Here is a 22126-nt window from a genome sequence, read left to right as displayed (position 1 = left end):
TCAGGACCAGCCTGGCCAACATGGTAAAACCCGTCTTTACTAAAAACACAAAAACTAGCCAGGGATGGTGGTGCACACGTGTAATCACAGCTACTCAGGAGGCTGAGGCAGGAGAATCGCTTGAACCCGGGAGGCAGAGGTTGTAGTGAGCCGAGATTGCACCACTGTACTCCGGCCTGGGTGACAGAGCGAGACTCCATCTCAAAAAAAAAAAATTCTAAATCATTAAGCAGAGGAGTCCTGTATTTCTACAGGTCAAAATTCTATTCTCTCATTCCCCAATCTCTATAATTCTCTGTGTTGGCCATTTTTAATGTTTAAGATATGCCCATGCACAGACTTTTTATGCAAATGTTATACTCGAACCATTCCATGTTCTTTCAATTCTATGTTTTAGTTATTTAAATATGTACTTTTATATAGGAAACATATAGATCAGATTTTTCATGGTCAAAATCTGTTTCCTGTTTTACTGAGTCTCATGGTGGCTTGACAGTGGCGTGTGTATGTGTGTGTGTTTGTGTGTGTATTGAAATCGTGACCTTGTGTTTGATTGAACTTAAGCTCAAGGAGACCTGAACACATAAATAGAAATTATTTTCCCCCTGAAAAGGTTTGCACTTGCTTTCTGCAGTTACCCATGGGGCATTACCAACCCAGGACCATTTTAACCCTCTTCAAGAATTCCAGTTTAATATGGGAGCTTCAATTCAGACTCCTACTTTGTGGGGAACCTAAGATTCCATGTTCCAAGCTAGTTTTAGCATTTGCTGGCTTACAGCCCACTGTTTCTGTTTCAGCCTACACTTTTCACCTGCTGTCTAAGAGCCTAGTGATGCATTAAAAAGGTATAATTTGTGAACATCTGATTGATTGCAGTGGCAAAGAGAGGGCCCTTCTGAATACCTGGCCCCTAACTCCTCTGGAGATAGAACCCTCTTCTTTTCTTTCTGAACCTATTCCCTATCAGAAACTCCCAAGAATGCCCTTGAAACCTACAGGCCTCCTTTCAAATATGCCTGCCAGACTGTTTTAAAATAGTTTTACACACTTTCTTTAGGATAAAAGAATGAAAGAGTTTGAATGGAATGTTATTTCTCAGAGAATTGGGGCTACTCAGAAGGAATCCTTGTCCACAACCCATGATGTTTGCAGGAGGAATGATAGGGTGAATGTGAGTGGCCTGGTCTGAGTCCCTGCTATGTCTGTCCCTCCTAATAAGTTCCTGTTTTCTCTTCCCTCTGTGTCCAGCATAATTACTTGAAAACCATGATGGGCCTCCAGCAGGCACATAGAAAATAGAACCTCATCGCCAGTACCTTAAAGGACAGACCAGCAACTCCGGCCTACTGTAGTGGAGCTGCTCAACCACCTGCCCAGAGCTGCAGCCCCCTCTACTCCAATGCTGGGACCCAGCACAGAGAACACATTTGGCCTGCATGTTGGGAGGAGCATCCTCCAAGGACAACCTTGCTCATCTCCACAGAGCACTTTGGGTTTTAATTCACTGTCTTATATGCAGGGACAGGATAAAATAACTTTCTAGTTTGGACTTTCAGTGCTCATCTGAGAACTTTGTCTTATTTCCTGTCTGAAAGGACATATTCTCTATGTATGTGTGAGGTCAGAACTGAGTCTCAAGTAGGAAGGCAGAAAAGTAGCTCAGCCAGGCTCCTCCTGGCAGGCCTTTGTCACACTGGTCAGCCCCTTTCCTGGATAGACATCCTAGGGTGGGGGTGGTGAGCTCGGTCTGAGGAGCTCTGCTTCTCACAGCTCCCTCAGACCCTAAGTTCTCTCAAGACATCTTTTCTGTGTTTCTGAGCCAGTGAAGAAGACAGGAGGAGGCCCTCCTTCATTTGGCAACCAGGGAAAGATAAGGTCTAGCCACAGAGACCAGAAAGGGATGAGGCAGAGCTGGCTCCATGTACCAGGGAATAAATGAGCAGCTTCTGGGAGACACGTCCTCTGCGTGTTTCCAGAACACCACGGCCTTCCCTACGCAGCATGCACAGCCACCAGGCGCCAGGGTGCCTCCCCTCCCCGCTTTCTCTCTCCGTGTAGGCTGCACTGAGCAGAAGTGAAAGTGAACGATTTACCCTGAATAGGAACTGGGATCACTGTCAAGGCTGAGCAGGGAAGAGAGAAGATATCACTCTCTATCAAGTTACCAGGCTGCAGCTTGGGCCCTTGGTGGTGGCACCAAAGGGAAAGAGTTCACTACTTTGCTCAGAGAACAAACTCAGGCCCTCTGGGCCTTCCAGGCTGACTGATACGCCCCTGGGTTGGTAAACCAAGTCTCCACTGAGTGAAAAGTTTCAGTGCTTCCTTGGAATTGTATCTCACCCCCTCTTCTGTTCTTATGGGTCAAGGCCTTGGCCTGGCACTCTGTGGGTGCTCCCCCGTCTGACACCCTCATCAGGGCCTTGAGGTTTCTGTTATTCTTCCAACAGTGGGAGAGGAGGTTCTGCTCACCTGGCAGTCCTGTCATGGGAAGCTGTGAGAGAAAAATACATCACTTCTGGTGGGTGATATCTAGCTCTGGGACCACTTTGTATGAGGAAAGATGGAAGGAACTAGGTCTGCTTACCTGAAGAGGAAGAGAAATGTGACAGAGGCCATGAGGGGCTGCCAGGTAGAAGGGAAAGCAAGAGGATGTGGATGTGGGCTGAATGAGTAGCAAACATTTTTCCCAAAGGTTTTGTTGTTATTGTTGTTGTTTTTGAGACAGGGTGTCACTCTGTCATCCAGGCTGGAGTGCAGTGGTGCCATCACAGCTCCTTGCAGCCTCAACCTCCTGGGCTCAATCCTCCCACCCCAGCCTCCTGAGTAGCTGGGACTACAGGTGTGCACCACCATGCCTGGCTAGTTTTTTAAATTTTTTCTGGAGATGGAGTCTCACTATGTTGTCCAGAATGGTCTTGAAACTTCTGGGCTCAAACGATCCTCCCACCTCAGCCTCCCAAAGTGCCAAGGGATTACAGGTGTGAGCCACCTCTCCTGGCTAAGATTGTTATCTCAAAATAAGAAGAGGCTTAAAATGAGAGCAGTCCTGGCATGAAGTCATTAGTGAGGGCCCTGCAGCAGTAGGCTGTCTGGCAAGGAGGTTGCACCTGGTTGAAGGTTGAACTGGATAGTATCTATCCAATCAAAAACCCTGTGATTCTGCTCTTCAGCCCATCAGCAGATGGACATGGATTTTGTTGAAGAAAGTGATAGGATTGCCTTGAGGGCTCTGCCCTCTCCCTCCTCCAGCTCCTTTCTCTTCCCCTGACTGATGCTTCCAGGAGTCGATGCTTCCAGTATGGCAGGAAGGTAGGGGTGTTGTGTTCATTCAGATGGGTCTGTCATTCCAGAAAATAGTTCCTGCTGAGTTAATTTGCCATCCAAGTCACCCCTGGAGGGACTTCCAGTTGCAACAATGTGACAGGTGAGATAATCTGAAAACATTCCTGCTACAAATAGAGGTGCTGACTAAAGTATAACATTCTTTTAAATACAGTTGACCCTTGAGGCCACATGTGGTGGTTCATGCCTGTAATCCCAGCACTTTGGGAGGCTGAGGCAGGTAGATCACTTGAGGCCAGGAGTTTGAGACCAGCCTGGCAAACATGGCAAAAACCTGTCTCTACTAAAAATACAAAAATTAGCCGGGTGTGGTGGTGCACACCTGTAATCCCAGCTACTTGGGAGGCTGAGACACAAGAATTGCTTGAACCTGGGAGGCGGAGGCTGCAGTGAGCTGAGATCATGCTGCCGCACTCCAGCCTGGGGAACAGAGATTCTGTCTCAAAAAAAAAAGAAAAAGAGAAAAGAAATACAGTTGACCCTTGAACAACACGGGTTTGAAATGCACAAGTCTACTTATACATGGGATTTTTTCAACCAAAGGTGGATTGAAAATACAGTATTCAAGGGATGCAAAATCTGCATATGTGGAGAGTCAACTTTTTGTATGTGCAGGTTCCGCAGGGCTGAGTGCAGGACTTATGTGTGGATTTTGGCATATGGAAGGGGCCCTGGAGCCAATCCCACATGTATACCAAGGGACGACTGTACAAAGTAAGATTTGCAAGCAAGAAAGGGAACTGTCAGGAGCTGAACATAAAGGAGGAACTGAAAACCTGAGTGGTCAGCGTGTGAACTGGCTATGTCTTCTAGGGACCAGGAGAAGGTATGTGAGCGGATTGTTACTTTTGAAGGTTAAATGTCCACATAAGTATGAGAAATAAGACTTCAGTTCATGCCATATAGGAAGCTGGAAATGGGACTGCCTGAATAAAGATGGCACCCTGAAGGCTTCATCACTGGTGAAGAGGTGAGCTAGAAAACCGAATGTCTAATTGTCTCCCTAAACATACTTTACCCATAACCTTCCTTAGCCTAATTGCTCAGGCTAAAATCCTTAGTTTTGTACTTCATTCCTCTCTTCTCTCAGACCTCACACTGAATCTATCCAGAAATTCAGTAGGCTTTACCTTCCTCCTATATTCAAAATCTGACCATTTCTCACCACTTCTTGCCTGGATATTGCAACAGCTTCCTGTCTCCTGGCTTCTCCTTTTGCTCACTATTTCCAGAACAGCAGCCTGGCTGAACCTTTTTTTTTTTTTTTTCCTCATGCTGGAGAGCAGTGGCATGATCCTAGCTCACTGCATCCTCGAACTCCTGGGTTAAAACAATCCTCCCATGTCAGCCTCCAGAGTAGGTAGGATTACAAGCCACCAGGTCTAGCCCTGGTTGACCTTCTGAAATATGTTAGATCACATTACACCTCTTCTCAAATTTTTAATGGTTTCCTATTTTGCTCAGAGGGAAACCCAAGTCCTTAAAACATCCCACAAGATCCTATATAATCGTGACTTCTATGATTTCTCTACTCTTGTCTCGTCTACTGTCCCCTTGCTCACTCTACTCCAGCCACATGGGCTTCCTTGCTTTTCCTCCCAACATGCCAGACAGACAGCTCCTGCTTCCAGGCCTTTGCAATGGCTGTTTCCTCTGCCTAAAACATTCTTTCCCTACATGTCCACATGATTCACTTTCCTAAGTCCTTGCTTAAATGTCACTTTTTTCTTTTCTTTTTTTTTTTTTTGAGTCAGAGTCTCGCTGTGTCTCCCAGGCTGGAGTGCAATGGTACAATCTTGGCTCACTGCAACCTCCGCCTCCCAGCTTCAAGTGATTCTCCTGCCTCAGCCTTCCGAGTAGCTGGGATTACAGGCACGTGCCACCACACCCAGCAAACTTTTGTATTTTTAGTAGAGATGGGGTTTCACTATATTGGCCAGGCTGGTCTCTTGGCCAGGCTGGTCTCAATCACCTGACCTCGTGATCCGCCTGCCTCGGCCTCCCAAAGTGCTGGGATTACAGGCGTGAATCACCACGCCTGGCCCTTTTTTGAGACAGAGTTTCACTCTCTTGACAGGCTGGAGTGCAGTGGTGCGATCTCTGTTCACTGCAACCTCTGCCTCCTGAGTTCAAGCAATTCTCACACCTCAGCCTCCAAGTAGCTGGGATTACAGGCGCGCACCACCACGCCCAGCTAATTTTTTTTTTGTTTTTTTGTTTTTTTGTTTTTTTTTAGTAGAGACGGGGTTTTTCACCATGTTGGCCAAGCTGGTCTCAAACTCCTGACCTCGAGTGGTCTGCCTGCATCAGCCTCCCAAAATGCTGGGATTATAGGCATGAGCCACCACGCCCGGCTTTAAATGTCACATTCTGTAGCAGATGCTGTCATGCCTTGACACAGTCCCTTGCACTTGCCATTCCTGCTAATGGCTTCCTAGTGAAAGCATCTGCAACTTTCCACATAAAGGCTTTGTCTACATAGGTGTTCATCTGCTTCAGGGTAGTTCCAAATGCCAGGGAGTTAACGACACCTTTAGGAGCAACCCTCAACCAATAAATCAGTGGATTATTATCTCAACTTTCTCCCCTTTGGGTAGAACAACTCCTCTGGGCATGTTTTCCACTAAATGGAACTTTCCCAGGACTTCCCAGCATAAACACACAAATTCACACATACACGAATGGAGCCAAAGAAAAAAATAGTTGATATATATTTGTGGGCTTGTCAATGAAATGATAACATCTTAAAATACTTAGGCTAGGCACAGTGACTCATGACTGTAATACTGGCACTTTGAGTGGCTGAGGTAGGAGGATTGCTTGAGCCCAGAAGTTCCAGACCAGCCTGGGCAACATGGCAAAATCCCATGTCTATAAAAATAAAATAAAAAATTAGCTGGGCATGGTGGCACTCCAACCTGACAACAGAGTGAGACCCTGTCTCTATATATATATGTAAATGGAATTTGAGGAGAAAAGTAAAAATAAGAAAACAAAAAAGAAGCATAAAAAGAATATATGTATGATATATATAACATTATTTTAACAGCTTTAATTTTTTTTTAATGGGCTCAAGCAATCATCCCACTAAAAATCCTGGCTAATTTTTTTTTTTTTTAACTTTCTATAGAGACAAGTTCTCACTATATTGCCCAGGTTGGTCTTGAACTCCTGGGCTCAAGTGATCCTCCTGCCTTGGCCTCCCAAAGTGCTGGGATTATAGGCATGAGCCACTGCACCTGGCCTATATTTTTAATAATATATATTATAAAAGTGTAATGAAAAGGATACAATTGAATCAGTATAGCACCCAAAGTTTCTTTCTAGAGGTCTGAGATTCAAGGTAGGACAAAAAGCTCTGGAGAGTCCCTCCTATGTTCCATTATCTTTAATCCAAAGAGCTCAGATACCTCTATTGCTATTTCCTCTGGCACTGCAGGGAAGTTCCAATCCACCTGGTCCGCACTAGCTGGGCCCAGGGAGTATCGGTCTGGGCTTGATTGTTGGTCAGTGGATTGCACTTTTATGAAGCAATACAAAATAGGGACAGATCACAGGCTTTGGGCCAGAGACACCTGAGTTTAGATTGGGATTCTGTATCTTACTGACATTTGACATTGAGTAAGTTGTCTAATTTCTCTGCCTTCCTTTCCTTGTGTATAGAACCATGATCACCATAGGGCTTTGTGGAATGATGTGAAGTGCACAGCAGGTCCTCAACCAATTGAAACAGCCATGACAGTAACAATAACTATGAAAATAAAGATGCGAATGTACCCAGCATTATGTTTGATAGGCGATTAGCTTGTACACACACACACACGCACATACATATACATGCATGCACACATACAACCAATGTTAGTCTCCCTCTCCACTCCCCAAAATGGATTTTGGATTTGAAGAGGCAGCATTTGGGCCAATATTATCTCTCTCCAATTAATGCTGACTGTCATGGCATTTTAAGACCAATCTCTGGCCGGACACGGTGGCTCACACCTGTAATCCCAGCACTTTGGGAGGCCGAGGCAGGCGGATCACTTGACGCCAGGAGTTCGAGACCAGCCTGGCCAACATGGTAAAACCCCATCTCTACTAAAAATTTTTAAAAATTAGCTGGGTGTTACAGCTGGGTGAAACAGTGAGACCCTGTCTCAAAAAATTAAAAAAAAAAAAAAAGGGCAAACCAATAATCTAAGGGCAAATTCTTATGCCAAACCTTATTTTAAGATTGGACTCTGGGCCAGGCACGGTGGCTCATGCCTGTAATCCCAGGACTTTGTGAGGCCAAGGTGGGCAGATCACTTGAGGTAAGGAGTTCAACACCAGCCAGGCATGGTGGTAGATGCCTCTAATCCCAGCTACTCCGAAGGCTGAGGCAGGAGAATCGCTTGAACCTGGGAGGTGGAGTTGCAGCGAGCCAAGATTGTACCACTGCACTCCAGCCTAAGCAACAAAGAAAGACTCTAAAAAAAAAAAAAAAAAAGACTGGACTCTGAATAAAGTGAAAAAGAAAATGTGTTATGTACACACACACAACAAAGAAAAAGGGAGGTGCATTTTTGAGCTCTGAGACAGCTGTTCTTAACCCTGGCTGCATATTATGATCAACTGGAGTGCTTTTATAAAATCCTGATGCCTAGGCCACATGTTAGATAAATTAAATCAGAGCCTCTGGGACCTGAGCCTCAGTATGTTTTAAAAGCTCCCCAAGTGACTCTAATGTGCACACTGAGTTGAAAACACCCTTGGCCCCTGCCCCATAGAAGGAAACTTGTATATATATTTGTTCTTCACCTTTGGCATGCACTGTTTACCTGATTAATATGTTGATGAGCCGTTAACCTTAATTAGCAACTATTTCTTTTCTTCTCTTTCTTTTCTTTTCTTTTTTTTTTTTTTTTTTGAGATGGAGTTTCTCTTTTGTTGCCCAGGCTAGAGTGCGATGGCATGATCTCGACTTGCTGCAACCTCTGCCTCCCAGGTTCAAGCGATTCTCCTGCCTCAGCCTCCTGAGTAGCTGGGATTACAGGCATGTGCCACCATGCCCGGCTAATTTTGTGTTTTCAGTAGAGATGGGGTTTCTCCATGTTGGTCAGGCTGGTCTCAAACTCCCGACCTCAGGTGATCCGCCCGCCTCAGCCTCTCAAAGTGCTGGGATTACAGGCATGAGCCACCACACCTGGCCAATTGGCAACTATTTCATAACACGTACTCTCTTAAAAACAAGCACAGAAGCTTCTCTACTTATAAACTTTCAATTCATAAACTTCCATAGTTTCTTATTATAAAGCTCTGAATAGTCCAAGGTGATATCTGAGTGGTAACTATGTTGTACGTGCTCCACAGGTGATTCTGATTTGCAGTCAATATTGAGAGACAGGCTGGGTGCGGTAGCTCATGCCTATCATCCCAACACTTTGGGAGGCTGAGGCAGGAGGGTCACTTGAGGCCAGAAGTTCAAGACCAGCCTGGTCAACCTAGTGAGACTCCCCGTCTCTTAAAAAATATATATATTGAGAGACATTGCAATAGGTGCTCAATAAACATTTAGATGGATGACTATGGATGAATAGATGGGTGGATCACTGGACAAGGTAGAGCAGGGGTTCTCAACCTTGGTACCATGGACATTTTAGGCCAAATAATTATTTGTTGTTGGGGTAGGGGTGCTGTTCTATGTGTTAAATGGGAGGTTTAGCAGCATCTCTGGCCTTTACCCACTAGATGCCAGTAGCATCCCCCAAACCCCCTACTGTCCATTATGACAGCCAAAAATATCTCTACACGTTTCCAAATATCCCCAGGGAGCAAAATTGCCCCGATTGAGAACCACTTGGATAGATTAATGAATAGGTAAACAGATCAATGGATGAATGGATGGACAGGTGGTTGGATAGAAGGATCGATGGATGGATGGCTGAATGGATGGATTATATAGGTTGATGGATTGATGAATGGTGGTTGGATGGGGTAGATTAGTGTTGAGTTGATGAATGAGTGGGTGGAAAAATAGATGAATGGCTACGTGGATGAGCGAGTGGGCAAGTGGATGAGTGAGTGGAAGGGTGGATGGATGAAAGATCAGGCCTCGGCCAGGCGGGGTGGCTCACTCCTATAATCCCAGCACTTCGGGAAGCCGAGGTGGGTAGATCATTTGAGGTCAGGAGTTCATGACCAGCCTGGCCAGCATAGTGAAACCCCCATCTCTACTAAAAATACAAAAATTAGCCAGGCGTGGTGGCAGGCGCCTGTAGGCTGAAGCAGGAGAATCACTTAAACCCAGGAGGCGGAGGTTGCAGTGAGCCGAGATAGTACCATTACACTCCAGCCTGAGTGACAGAGCAAGACTCCGTCTCAAAAAAGAAAAAAAAAGAAGAAAAAGAGAAAAAGGAAGATCAGGCCTCATAAACCTAACTGAATGTCTTTGATCCTGAAGTTTTGACTTTGAGGACATTCTTTGCTCTTTGTCCATAACATAGCATAACATGGAGAGTAAATATTTGGCATACAAAATAATTGGAAGGGTAAAATAGGGCTAAATTTAAAATTTCAGACCTTGACATCATGCTATGACGTCACCTTTGGTCAAATCTGATCCAGGAAAAAGCAGACTTGGTAAACCTAACTGAGATAAAATAAAACCAATTATAGCTAAAACTGACCATAGTAAGTTGTTACTAACTGAAAATTGACAAAAAAATAAAATTTCATCACAACATCAAAATATAAAAATTTGACCCAAGAAAACTAGATTTGATAGCAATAAATGCCACAAAATAAAATTCAGATTGAGAAAAGCTATAGTTATATTTAGTATAAAAATGGTCAAAGATTTAAATATTTTAAAATAAAATGTACAGTAATAACCTCAATAAAATAGTGTTTAAATATTTGGGTTTTTTCAAATTATTATTTTTGAAAATAAATTTTAAATGAAAAAAATCACTTTAGTAATAATGTGTAGAAAATGTGTGAAGGGATTAAACAGACTTAGTAGAGCCTGCTCAAGAAATATTTTCCCAAATTTATCATTGTCGATATGATCCTGATTAAAATATTTGTATTTCCAAACAGTCAAAACATCTGGCTGGTAAAATAATAACAATAATGAGATCAGAAGTTTATCTGGGTAAGAAAAAAAAAGTTTCTCTGGGTAAAATCCAGCTATTGTCTAGCCATTGGGCCTGATGTTCAGAAACAGCTCCCCGACTTTTTTGCAGGTCATTGTTTTTCCAGTTGCTTGGAATTTTTTTTTTTTTTTTTTTTTTGAGACGGAGTTTTTGCTCTTGTTGCCCAGGCTGTAGTGCAATGGCGTGATCTTGACTCACCACAACCTCCAGCTCCTGGGTTCAAGTGATTCTCCTGCCTCAGCCTCCCGAGTAGCTGGGATTACAGGCATGCACCACCACGCCCGGCTAATTTTTTTGTGTTTTTAGTAGAGACGGGGTTTCTCCATGTTGGTCAGGCTGGTCTCCAACTCCCGACCTCAGGTGATCTGCCCGCCTCAGCCTCTCAAAGTGCTGGGATTACAGGCGTGAGCCACTGCGCCTGGCCTCTTTTCTTTCTTTTTTAATGAAAATATAGGTTTCTGTAAATATAAAGATTTATAGAAGATAAGTTTGCCCAGAGTGTAGGGAAAAACTGTGAAAGACTTTAAAATGCAACAAAAGATGAAATCTGGTGTCTTCAATAGACAACAACAAGGTGGTATCTAGCAGCCCCTTCCCAATTATGGGATTTTTTTTTTTTTTTTTGAGACGGAGTCTCACTCTGTCCCCCAGGCTGGAGTGCAATGGCATGATCTTGGCTCACTGCAGCCTCCACCTCCCAGGTTTAAGCGATTCTCATGCTTCAGCTGGGATCCCAAAGTGCTGGGATTACAGGAGTGAGCCACCACGCCCGGCCCAGTTATGGGATTCTAAGGGGGCTCTGGCCTTTCATTGTCTTTCGAGTTATTTTCAGTCCAGTAAATTGTAGATAATGGATAGAAATGCAAATGTAATTGCCCCTAGACTTCAAATTCTCTTTCCCCACCCAACCCCTTTTTAAAAAAGGCCAGTTTTACATCTATTTGTAAATTCATTTCAGCATTCCTGACCTATATAAGTATGGTACTTTATTATTTTTTAATTTTTAAAATTGATATGTAGTAGTTGTATGTATTTTGTGATATATGTGATATTTTGATACATGTATACAATGTATAATGATCAAATCAGGATAATTGGGATATTCATTACCTCTAACATTTATCATGTAAGTGTGGTACTTTATATTCTCCTTTGAACTTGTAAAATCTTACTGGTTCCCTCATTAATTAATGAGTTAAATAAAATTATTGGCTGGGCGCTGGTGGCTCATGCCTGTAATCCCAGCGCTTTGGGAGGCCGAAGTGGGAGGATTACTTGAGGTCAGGAGTTCAAGACCAGTCTGGCCAACATGGTGAAACTCCATCTCTACTAAAAATACAAAAATTAGCTGGGTGGGATGGTGGCCACCTGTAATTCCAGCTACTCTGGAGGCTGAGGCAGGAGAATCACTTGAACCTGGGAGACGGAGGTTGCAGTGAGCTGAGATGGCACCACTGCACTCCAGCCTGGGCGACAGAGCGAGACTCTGTCTCAAAAAAAATAAATAAAAATAAAATAAATAAATAATAATAAATAAAATATTTGCTACATATTCATTTTAACATATGTATGTCAGTCACAATGATAACTTGTTTGAAAAGTTATCCTTTAATAAAAAATACACAGGCATTCTTTTTCACTGTTGGAGACAGCATCAATTGGTTCATGTTTTCTGGAGAACAATTAAGTAGTGTATCACCAGAGGCTTGAAAATGTATATATTGGGCCTGGTGCAGTGACTCATGCCTGTAATCCCAGCACTTTGGGAGGCCGAGCCTGGTGGATCACGAGATCAGGAGATCGAGACCATCCTGGCTAACACGATGAAACCCCATCTCTACTAAAAATACAAAAAATTAGCCAGGGGTGGTGGCAGGCACCTGTAGTCCCAGCTACTCAGGAGGCTGAGGCAGGAGAATTGCTTGAACCTGGAGGCAGAGTTTGCAGTGAGCCAAGATCGTGACACTGCATTCCAGCCTGGGTGACAGAGCCAGACTCCGTCTCAAAAAAAAAAAAACCAAAAAATGTATATATTGGTACATACTTTAGTACACACTTTTTGGATAAAACTTGGCGATACCTTTCAGAATTTTAATTGTCTATACTAGTGGTGTTTCATAAACACATTTTGTTCAAATGTAAATTTTTAATAGTTTTATATTATTTAGATCCCACTGCCGGGTGCAGTGGCTCATGCCTGTAATCCCAACACTTTGGGAGGCCAAGGCGGGCGGATCACTTGAGGTGAGGAGTTCAAGACCAGCCTGGCCAACATGGTGAAACTCCGTCTCTACCAAAAATATAAAAAATTAGCCAGGTGTGGTGGCATGTGCCTGTAATCCCAGTTACTCGGGAGGCTGAGGCAGGAGAATTGCTTGAACCCCAGAGGCGGATGTTGCAATGAGCCAAGATCGTGCCACTGCACTCCAGCCTACGTGATAGAGGGAGACTCCATCAACAAAAAAAAAAAAAAAAAGAAAAGAAAAGAACCTAGTGGTGGCTTATGCCTGTAATCCCAGCACTTTGGGAGGCAGAGGCAGAAGGATTGTTTGAAGCCAGGAGTTCAAGACTAGCCTGAACAACATAGCGAGACCTTGTCTCTCCAGAAATTTTAAAAATAAGAAATTAGCCAGATGTGGTGGCACACACCTGTGATCCTAGCTACTCAGGAGGCTGAGGTGGGAGAATAGCTTGAGCCCAGGAATTCGAGCCCAGCCTGAGCAACATAGAGAGACCCCGTTTCTACAAAGTAAAAAGGAATATTAACTCTCCAAAACGCCCCCTGAAAAAACATGTTTGTTAAGTAAAGCTAATTTTATTAAACTTAAGGAGAACACCAATATGAGAAAGTTGTAATTGTTTTTCAGAAGGGGAGAGTTGGGAGGATATTTTTAGGGTTTTAGGGCCTTAACTTGGATATTTTCAGGAGGGTCTTGCAAAGCAGGAAACTGAGATTAGGCAGAATTTATGATATAATAATTTTGGATTGATGGGCACAGTGAGGCAAAAGTCTTTAAGCAAGTCTTGGTGACTTAGCTTTTAGTTTTTTGCTTTTTTTGAGACAGGGTCTCACTCTTGCCCGGGCTGGAGTACAGTGGTGTGAGCCTCAACATCCTGGGCTCGAGTGATTCTCCCACCTCAGCCTCCTGAGTAGCTGGGGCTGCAGGTGCGTGCCACCAAGCCCAGCTAATTTTTGTATCTTTTGTAGAGACGGGGTTTCACCATGTTGTTCAGGCTGGTCTCAAGCAATCTGCCTGCCTCAGCCTCCCAAAGTGCTGGGACTACAGGCATGAGCCACCACACCTAGTCAGCTTCTAGTTTTTATAAATATGCTCTTTTTGCTAGTTCACAGTCTTATCTTCCAGGAACGAGTTTGTTTGTTGTTGTTGTTGTTGTTTTTGAGACAGAGTCTCACTCTTTCGCCCAGGCTGAGGTGCAGTGGCACCATATCAGCTCACTGCAACCTCCGTCTCCTGGGTTCAAGCAGTTCTCCTGCCTCAGCCTCCAGAGTAGCTTGGATTACAGGAGCCCACCACCATGCCCGGATAATTTTTATATTTTTAGTTGAGACAGGGTTTCACCATGTTGGCCAGGCTGGTCTTGAACTCCTGACCTCAGGTGATCCGCCTGCCTCGGCCTCCCAAAGTGCTAGGATTACAGGCATGAGCCACCGTGCCCGGCCTGGAACGAGTATTTCTTAAAGCAAATAGCTAAGTTATTTTTGCTTGTTCTCAGTATTATTTAATGTAAGGACAGGAAAGTATTCCTGGTCCTAGTATTTTCTAACCCAGGGGAAGGAAATTAATGTTGGTATCAGTTCTGTTTGTCAGGTTTCTGCAAACTATTTTTGTTGTGAGAGGAGATTGGTTGTTAGTAAGTCCTGCTGTGGTGGCATAATTACTGAAAAAAAACAGTGATAAGGCTTGTAGTTGTTGTAGTTAACACCTAACGGATGCCATTTTATCTTTCTTGAGCAACTTGTATAAGTGTATGACAAGCCAGTCCCCAAGTCTGTGGCAGGTTACATAATGTCTTTGGCTGAAAATAAATTATGAAAGCAGCTCACTCTGTGATTTGACTAGTAATTTTGTTATACCCTGCGGTGCTAAAGGAATTGTCTGAACAACACCTGAAGGGTATAAATAAAACACTGTATGTTTATTATTCCCAAACCCCTCATGGTCTTCACCATGTGTGTGCCATTGTCAAGAATGCTCAACAAGCATTTGTTTTGTTTTGTTTTGTTTTACCAACTTTCCATCCTATAAATATTTCCTTAACCAGATTTACTCTGTTCCTGGCTGTGTGAGACCCAGAACTCTCCTGATGACTGTATGAGTTTTCCATTGTTGATGTAACAAGTTATTATAAACTTAGTAGCTTAAAACAACACAAATTTATTATCTTAGGGTCAGAAGTCTGATGTAAGGCTAAAATCAAGGTGGCAACAAGGGAGAATCAATTTCCTGGCCTTTTCCAGCTTTTAGAGGCTGGCCACATCCCTTGGCTCATAGGCCATTTCTCTCATCCTCAAAGCCATCCCTCTGACCATTCTTCCATAGTCATGTCTCCCTCTGACTCTCCTCTTCAGCCTCCTTCTTCTACCTTTTAGAATCCTTGTGATTATATTGGCTCTATCTGCATAATCTAGGATAATTTCTCTGTTTTAAAATCAGTTGGTTAGTAACTTTGATTCTATCTGCAACCTTAATTTGCTTTTGCCCTGTAATCTAACATATTTATAGATTCCAGGTGTTAGGACATGGACATCTTTGGGGATGAGTGGGGAAGGGCACATTATTCTGCCTATCAAAGTCACCAAGTGACTAGATGGACTTGCTGATGTCCTGGGCTACCACATGGGCACTGATGACAAGGTCAGGAAAACCAGAAATGAGTATAAGGTAGCTATTTTGCTGTTTGGCTGAAGTCAAATTCAAATAATAGATTTGGTAGACTACCAAGGCTGAGACTGAAATTCAGTACATCCCTAACACCCTATGACCCAGCAATCCACTGCGAGAAATTTATCCTACAGAATAAATTACTCACACAACCTTGCAAAGTTATACTACAAGAATGTATACTGCCACATGATTTATAAGAGAGAAAAATTGGAGACAAATATCTATCCATAAAGGAACAGTTCACAAAATATGCTACACCTGTATCCTGGAATACTTTGCAACTTAATGAGGTAAATTTAGGCTGGGCACGGTGACTCATGCCTGTAATCCCAGCACTTTGGGAGGCTGAGGCAGGAGGATCACTTGAGATCAGGAGTTCGAGACCAGCCTGACCAACGTGGTGAAACCCCGTTTCTACTAAAAATAGAAAAATGAGCTGAGTGTGGTGGTGGGTGCCTGTAATCCCAGCTACTCAGGAGGCTGAAGCAGGAAAATTGCCTGAACCCGGGAGGCAGAGGTTGCAGTGAGCCGAGATTATACCACTGCACTCCAGCCTGGGCAACAGAGTGAGACTCCATCTCAAAAAAAATTAATTAATTAAATAAAAGGTAAATGTATAATCTATAGGCTAGGAAGATGTTCATGAACTATGGTAGTTTTTATTAAAAAGCAAGCTATGGAACAATATGCATAGTATGACACCATTTTACCCTTTATTAATGTGTGTGTCATACACATATGTGTGAGTGCACAGAGCAAAAGGGCTGGAAGGATATTGCTCTGGTCAGAATGTTTGTGTCCCCCCACAAATTCATATGTTGAAACATAATCCCCACTGAGGTGGTATTAAGAAGTAGGGCCTTTGAGGGGTCATTAGGTCATGAGGGCTCTATCTCATGAATGAATGATATCAGTGCCCTTGTAATGAGGCCGAGGGAGCGTGTTTACCCTTTCCACCATGTGAGAACACAATGAGAAGGAGCCATCCATGATAAAGAGAGCCCTTACCAGACATTATCCTGACAGGGCCTTGATCTTGCACTTCACAAACTCTGTGTAAGAAATAAATTTCTGTTGTTTATAAGCCACCTAGTCTAAGGGTTTTTTTGTTTGTTGGTTGGTTTTTAAAGACAGGGTCTTGCTCTGTCACCCAGGCTGGAGTGCAGTGGTGCAATCACAGCTTACTGCTACCTCGATCTCCTGGGCTCAAGCAATCCTCCCACTGCAGCCTCTCTAGTAGCTGGGACTACAGGTGGTCACCACCATGCCTAGCTAATTTTTTTAAATTATAGTCTTTTATTTTTCCACAACAAAAGCCACATTCAAAAACCTGGCTAATTTTTATATATTTTGTAGATACAGGGTTTCAACATGTTGCCCAGGCTGGTCTCAAATTCCTGGGCTCAAGAGATCTGCCTGCCTCGGCCTCCCAAAGTGCTGGGATTACAGGCATAAGCCACCATATCTGGCCCAGAAATTCTAATTCTAGGAATTGACTAAGGAAAACACCACGATGATGCACTGAGATTTATCTGCAACAATATGCAGCATTATTTATATAAGAGTGAACAATTGTTAGAACGCAAAATGTGGAGGGTGCAACCCAAAATGAGTTGCACATTTATACTATGGAAGAGTATAAGTGAAAATAAGCTATTGAAAATAAGATAGATATATTATTAAGCAAAATATATAATAAAACATTATGTATATTGTGTTCCATTTCACTCAAATACATATGCACAAGAAATAAAAAATATCACTCTGCAAATATTTTCAGTAGTTATCTCTGGAGAGTGGGATGTTGGGTGATTTTTTTTTTTTTTTGGAAGAAGGAGGAGAAAAGAAGTCAGAGGCTCTAGTCATACTCTCTTTTAGGGTTGAACTTCAGAGGATGGTGTAGGCAATAAAGGTCCACAGTTTTGGCGGTGGTGTCAGAAGTGCCAGAGTGGGCAGCTCATCCTAGATTCCCTGGAGCTGCCATTAGAGAGCCTGTGGAGCATTCAGTAATAGCCGACTAACATCCCCCTTCCAACTTGTCACCCCTGCCAACGTGGTGCTCTAGCCAACATGGTGTTCCTCCAACATGGTGCCACCACTAATATGGTGCTATATCCAACAGGGGGTTCCCACCACAGTTGTACTCTATCCCCCATGGCACTAGACTCAACGTGACGTCAGGACCAACATGACCTGAGCCATAGAGTGCCTATGCCTGAGGAAGGCTATCAGGCAGCAGAGTCTGAGGTCAGCCTCACTGACTAGCGTATCCCAGTGAGGTGCCAGAACAGGGGTAGACTCCAAGTGGTCTGAACAAGTAAGAACCATTCACCTTTCCTGTTCAGGTTTCCTTACTCAGGTTCAAAAATAGAGTTTTGCACACATTTGATTTGTGGTTGTTGAATTTATACCTACTATATTTCCCACTGCACCAGCATTGGCTGGTTTTCTCACTATGAGAAGGAATGTCAAAACATTTAAGCTTATCAACAGGATCAGGTCCTTGGACCTGCATTCTGCAGATTCATTTTCTGCCCCAGGAGCCTGTTACTTTGGCTTTTTTTTTTTTTTTTTTTTGACAGAGACTTGCTCTGTCACCCAAGCTGGAGTGCAGTGGCACAATCTTGGCTCACTGCAACCTCCACCTCCCAGGTTCAAGCGGTTCTCCTGCTGCAGTCTCCTGAATAGCTGGAATTGCAAGTGCACAACACCACAGACAGCTAATTTTTGGTTTTTAGTAGAGACAGGGTTTCGCCATGTTGGCCAGGCTGGTCTCGAACTCCTGACCTCAAGTGATCCACCCACTTCGGCCTCCCAAAGTGCTGGGATTACAAGCATGAGCCACTGTGCCTGGCCACTTTGGCCTTTCTTGAAGTTACCCCCTAGAGAGATGTTTTAGGGCTTTTTCCTTCAGAATGCCCTCTTCAGGAATAATTATGACTCTGTTCTTCCTAAATGTACCCGTGTCTTTGGCAGCATTTTGCCACATAGGTTTTTCTATAACTAACCCCCCCTTTTATAATTTTAAGTTCTTTGCCCTTTGAAAGACCTTTTATTTACTAATTAATTTGCAAAGAGTGCTTTAGTTTACTCATTAACAATGACCACTGCTCTTGACAGACTGTATACTCTTATTATACAATCCATATTTTAACCACATTGAAGAAAATTTAAGAAAAACACAGTCCTCTTATATCTCCCACCTAACACATCAATTTTTTCCAGTTTACCTTGAAACCAAAACAGACTCTGACTTGTTGAAATCAATGTTCTAGCTTTTGTACCTAAAATGCTATTATACACATCTCCACATGGTTTGTCTTCGACATTGCAAGTTCTGTTGATTGCCTGGTATTTCATCACACTGATAAATTAATTTTTTTTATAAAAGTAAAAAAAAATAAAATAGAGACAGGGTCTTGTTATGTTGCTTAGGCTAGTTTCAGACTCCTGGGCTCAAGCAGTCTTTGCGTCAGCCTCCCAAAGTGCTGGGATTATAGGTGTGAGCCACTGCATCCAGACAATTAGCATCTTTTGAGCCATTTTCCAAGTATAGGCAGTTTGATCCTTTAAAAAGTGCTCTGCAATGGCCTCAATATAGGAAATTAAACAAGGCCACACAGTGACTACAGATCTTTTTTTATTTTTTATTTTTTGAGACGAAGTTTTGCTCTTGTTGCCCAGGCTGGAGTGCAATGGTGTGATCTCAGCTCACCGCAACCTCTGCCTCCCAGGTTCAAGCGATTCTCCTGCCTCAGCCTCCCGAGTAGCTGGGATTATAGGCACGCGCCCTTGCCTGGCTAATTTTGTATTTTTAGTAGAGACAGGGTTTCTCCATGTTGGTCAAGCTGGTCTCGAACTCCCAACCTCAGGTGATCCGTCTGCCTTGGCCTTCCAAAGTGCTGGGATAACAGGCGTGAGCCACCGCACCCAGCGACTACAGATCTTTAAACAAAAAGAGCTCTAAAGGGAAAATCAAATTTTGATTTTACACTATTCAAAAAAATGAAAACTATTAAACTATTAAAACTAAAAAATCATGAAACTGTTAATGAAAAGGTCTCTCTTGTCAACTTCAATGTCAAATAACATTCAACACTAATAAAAATTAGTGTATGTGCAAACTAGGCATAAATAATAAAAGAAGCTGTGTATGGTTTATTCGTGAAAACCACATATATATATACATATATATATATATATATATATGAAAAAAAGAGTGAAACTAAGTTAAAACCTGGGCACTCTGCCCCCAAGATCTGAATTCAGATAAATAAGAGCAGGGTGGTGGGAGAAATGACAATTTTTGTTCAACAATTTTGCCTCTTCCATCCCTTGATTTGCCCTAGAATGCTTACCTCTTATTAGAGAATCACTCGAGAGTGAGCAGAGACAGTATGGGTAAGAAATTCAGTTCTAGATGCTAAAAATGTCTCTCTACATATGTTTAACATAAGCCAAGTCTTTAAATGTGCATTCCTGGAATGAAAAGGAGTATAGTTATTGGCAGTGATTCTTTTAAATATAATTGAAATGTTTTAATGGGACTACTAAATCTTTCCAGGTACATTGGGTAAAGTATCCAGATGAAACTTTTATGTGATTTCTTTCAGTTTGTTGTTCATTATTCAATAAGGTAGTTAAAATCATTCTAAACAAATCATGTCACAAAATATTTATTATTACAGTAAATTCTTATTTATCTTAAAAATTGTTAAATATTTTCTATCTTCTGTTGATTAGTTTTTAGCAGTAAATATCTTTATCTTTTATTAAATACATTGGAAAATATTACCTAATGAAAATAATGGAGTTAGGCTGGGCACAGTGGCTCATGCCTGTAATCCCATCACTTTGGGAGGCCGAGGCAGGTGGATCACAAAGTCAGGAGTTCGAGACCAGCCTAGCCAAAATGGTGAAACCCTGTCTCTACTAAAAATACAAAAATTAGCCAGGCGTGGTGGCACATGCCTGTAATCCCAGCCACTTGTGAGGCTGAGGCAGGAGAACCGCTTGAACCCAGGAGGCGGAGGTTGCAGTGAGTGGAGACTGCGCCATTGCACTCTAGCCTGGGCAAGAGCAAAACTCCGTCTCAAGAAAAGAAAAGAATGGAGTTGTTTATAGTTTTTCGACTTGATTTTTATTTAATTTTTTTCAAAAACCAAACACTAGAATTTGGTGGGATTTTTGTTGTTGTTGTTCGCTTGTTTTTGAGACAAGGTCTCACTCTGTTGCCCAGGCCGGAGTACAGTGGTGTGATCATGGATCACTGCAGCCTCAACCTCCCCAGGCTCAGGTGATCCTACCACTTTAGCCTCTCACATAGCTGGAACTACAGGCATGCATCACCATGCCCAGCTAATTTTTTTGAAGAGACAGAGTTTTGCCATGTTGCCCAGGCTGGTCTCCAACTCCTGAGCTCAAGCTATCTGCCTGCCTTGGCCTCCTAAAATGCTGGGATTACAGGCATGGGCCATCATGTCTGGCCATACCAGAATTTGAATCACTTACACATACACATATGCACAATTTACCAGGGAAATCATGCATTTATCATATACTCCTTGCTTCAAAAATAATGTATAATTTGGCCAGGCCCATCTCAGAAAACAAACAAACAACAAAAAATTAAGCAGTGAGAAACAGTACATTGATGTTCTACCTTGTTTTTAATAAAATAAAAGTGATAACCTAATTAGACCTATATAATTTTAATCCTGATGATAGGTTTTAGTAACCGATTTATAAGATTTATTTATTTCCTATTGGTTACAATCACATTCCTTGAAATATATACTAACACGGCCGGGCACAGTGGCTCATGCCTGTAATCCCAGCGCTTTGGGAGGCTGAGGCGAGCAGATCACAAGGTCAGGAGTTCGAGACCAGCCCGGCCAATATGGTGAAACCCCGTCTCTACTAAAAATACAAAAATTAGCCAGGTGTGGTGGCAGGCGCCTGTAGTCCCAGCTACTCGGGAGGCTGAGGCAGGAGAATCGCTTGAACCCGGGAGGCGGAGGTTGCAGTGAGCCGAGATTGTGCCACTGCACTCCAGCCTGGGTGACAGAGCGAGACTCCGTCTCAAAAAAAAAAAAAAAACTAACACATTTATTTGAGGTAAAAAATGAATATTTTTCTTCTAACAGAAAGTAATTCTGATTTGACTGAATGACAGAGAAGACGAGCATTACCAACTGGATTGTAGGGCTGACATTTTCCACTCTTAAATGAGGTAACATTGCAGTTCCAAAGTCAGGAATTGTTTTATATGTAAGATAGTCAGTAAAACTTTATGATTTAGAAACAAATCAGTAAAACTTTATATTAATAATTTAGAAATAAATTAGTGTTTTTTTAGTGTTGGTAGGTTACACACTAATCAGTACATCAAGTCTGAGGAACTTGGCTGGGTGCAGTGGCTCGTGCCTGTAATCCCAGCGCTTTGGGAAGCTGAGGCAGGTGGATCACCTGAGGTCAGGAGTTTGAGACCAGCCTGGCCAACATGGCGAAACCCCATCACTACTAAAAATATACAAATTAGCTGGGCATGGTGGTGTATGCCTGTAATCCCAGCTACCAGCAGGGCTCAGGCAGGAGGATCATTTGAATCTGGGAGTCGGAGGTTGCAGTGAGCCAAGATCTTGCCACTGCACTCCAGCCTAGGCAACAGAGTGAGACTTTGTCTCAACAACAACAACAACAACAAAAAAAGTCTGAGGAACTTCTGATAAGATTTGAGGG

The 22126-nt window shown here is 42.9% G+C and overlaps 1 protein-coding gene and 1 long non-coding RNA gene across 12 annotated transcripts in view; one reads left to right on the top strand and one right to left on the bottom strand.

Annotated features, from left to right (window-relative positions):
• KIF9 (kinesin family member 9) overlaps nt 1–1558 on the top strand; it is a 53434-nt gene extending 51876 nt beyond the window's left edge. For all 10 annotated transcript variants that reach the window (XM_063602295.1, XM_008971780.4, XM_034956312.2 and 7 more), the window contains one exon: nt 1252–1558. In XM_063602295.1, the coding sequence (XP_063458365.1) occupies nt 1252–1302 (51 nt within the window). In that variant the 3' untranslated portion in view covers nt 1303–1558. The remainder of the gene's footprint in view (nt 1–1251) is intronic.
• The window catches only part of LOC134729893 (uncharacterized), an 84192-nt gene that overhangs the window by 16842 nt on the left and 45224 nt on the right, over nt 1–22126 (bottom strand). The window lies entirely within an intron of this gene.

The sequence above is a fragment of the Pan paniscus genome, chromosome 2, assembly GCF_029289425.2.
Source record: "Pan paniscus chromosome 2, NHGRI_mPanPan1-v2.0_pri, whole genome shotgun sequence".
Taxonomy (NCBI): Eukaryota; Metazoa; Chordata; class Mammalia; order Primates; family Hominidae; genus Pan; species Pan paniscus.
This window is presented reverse-complemented; position numbering and strand designations above follow the sequence as displayed.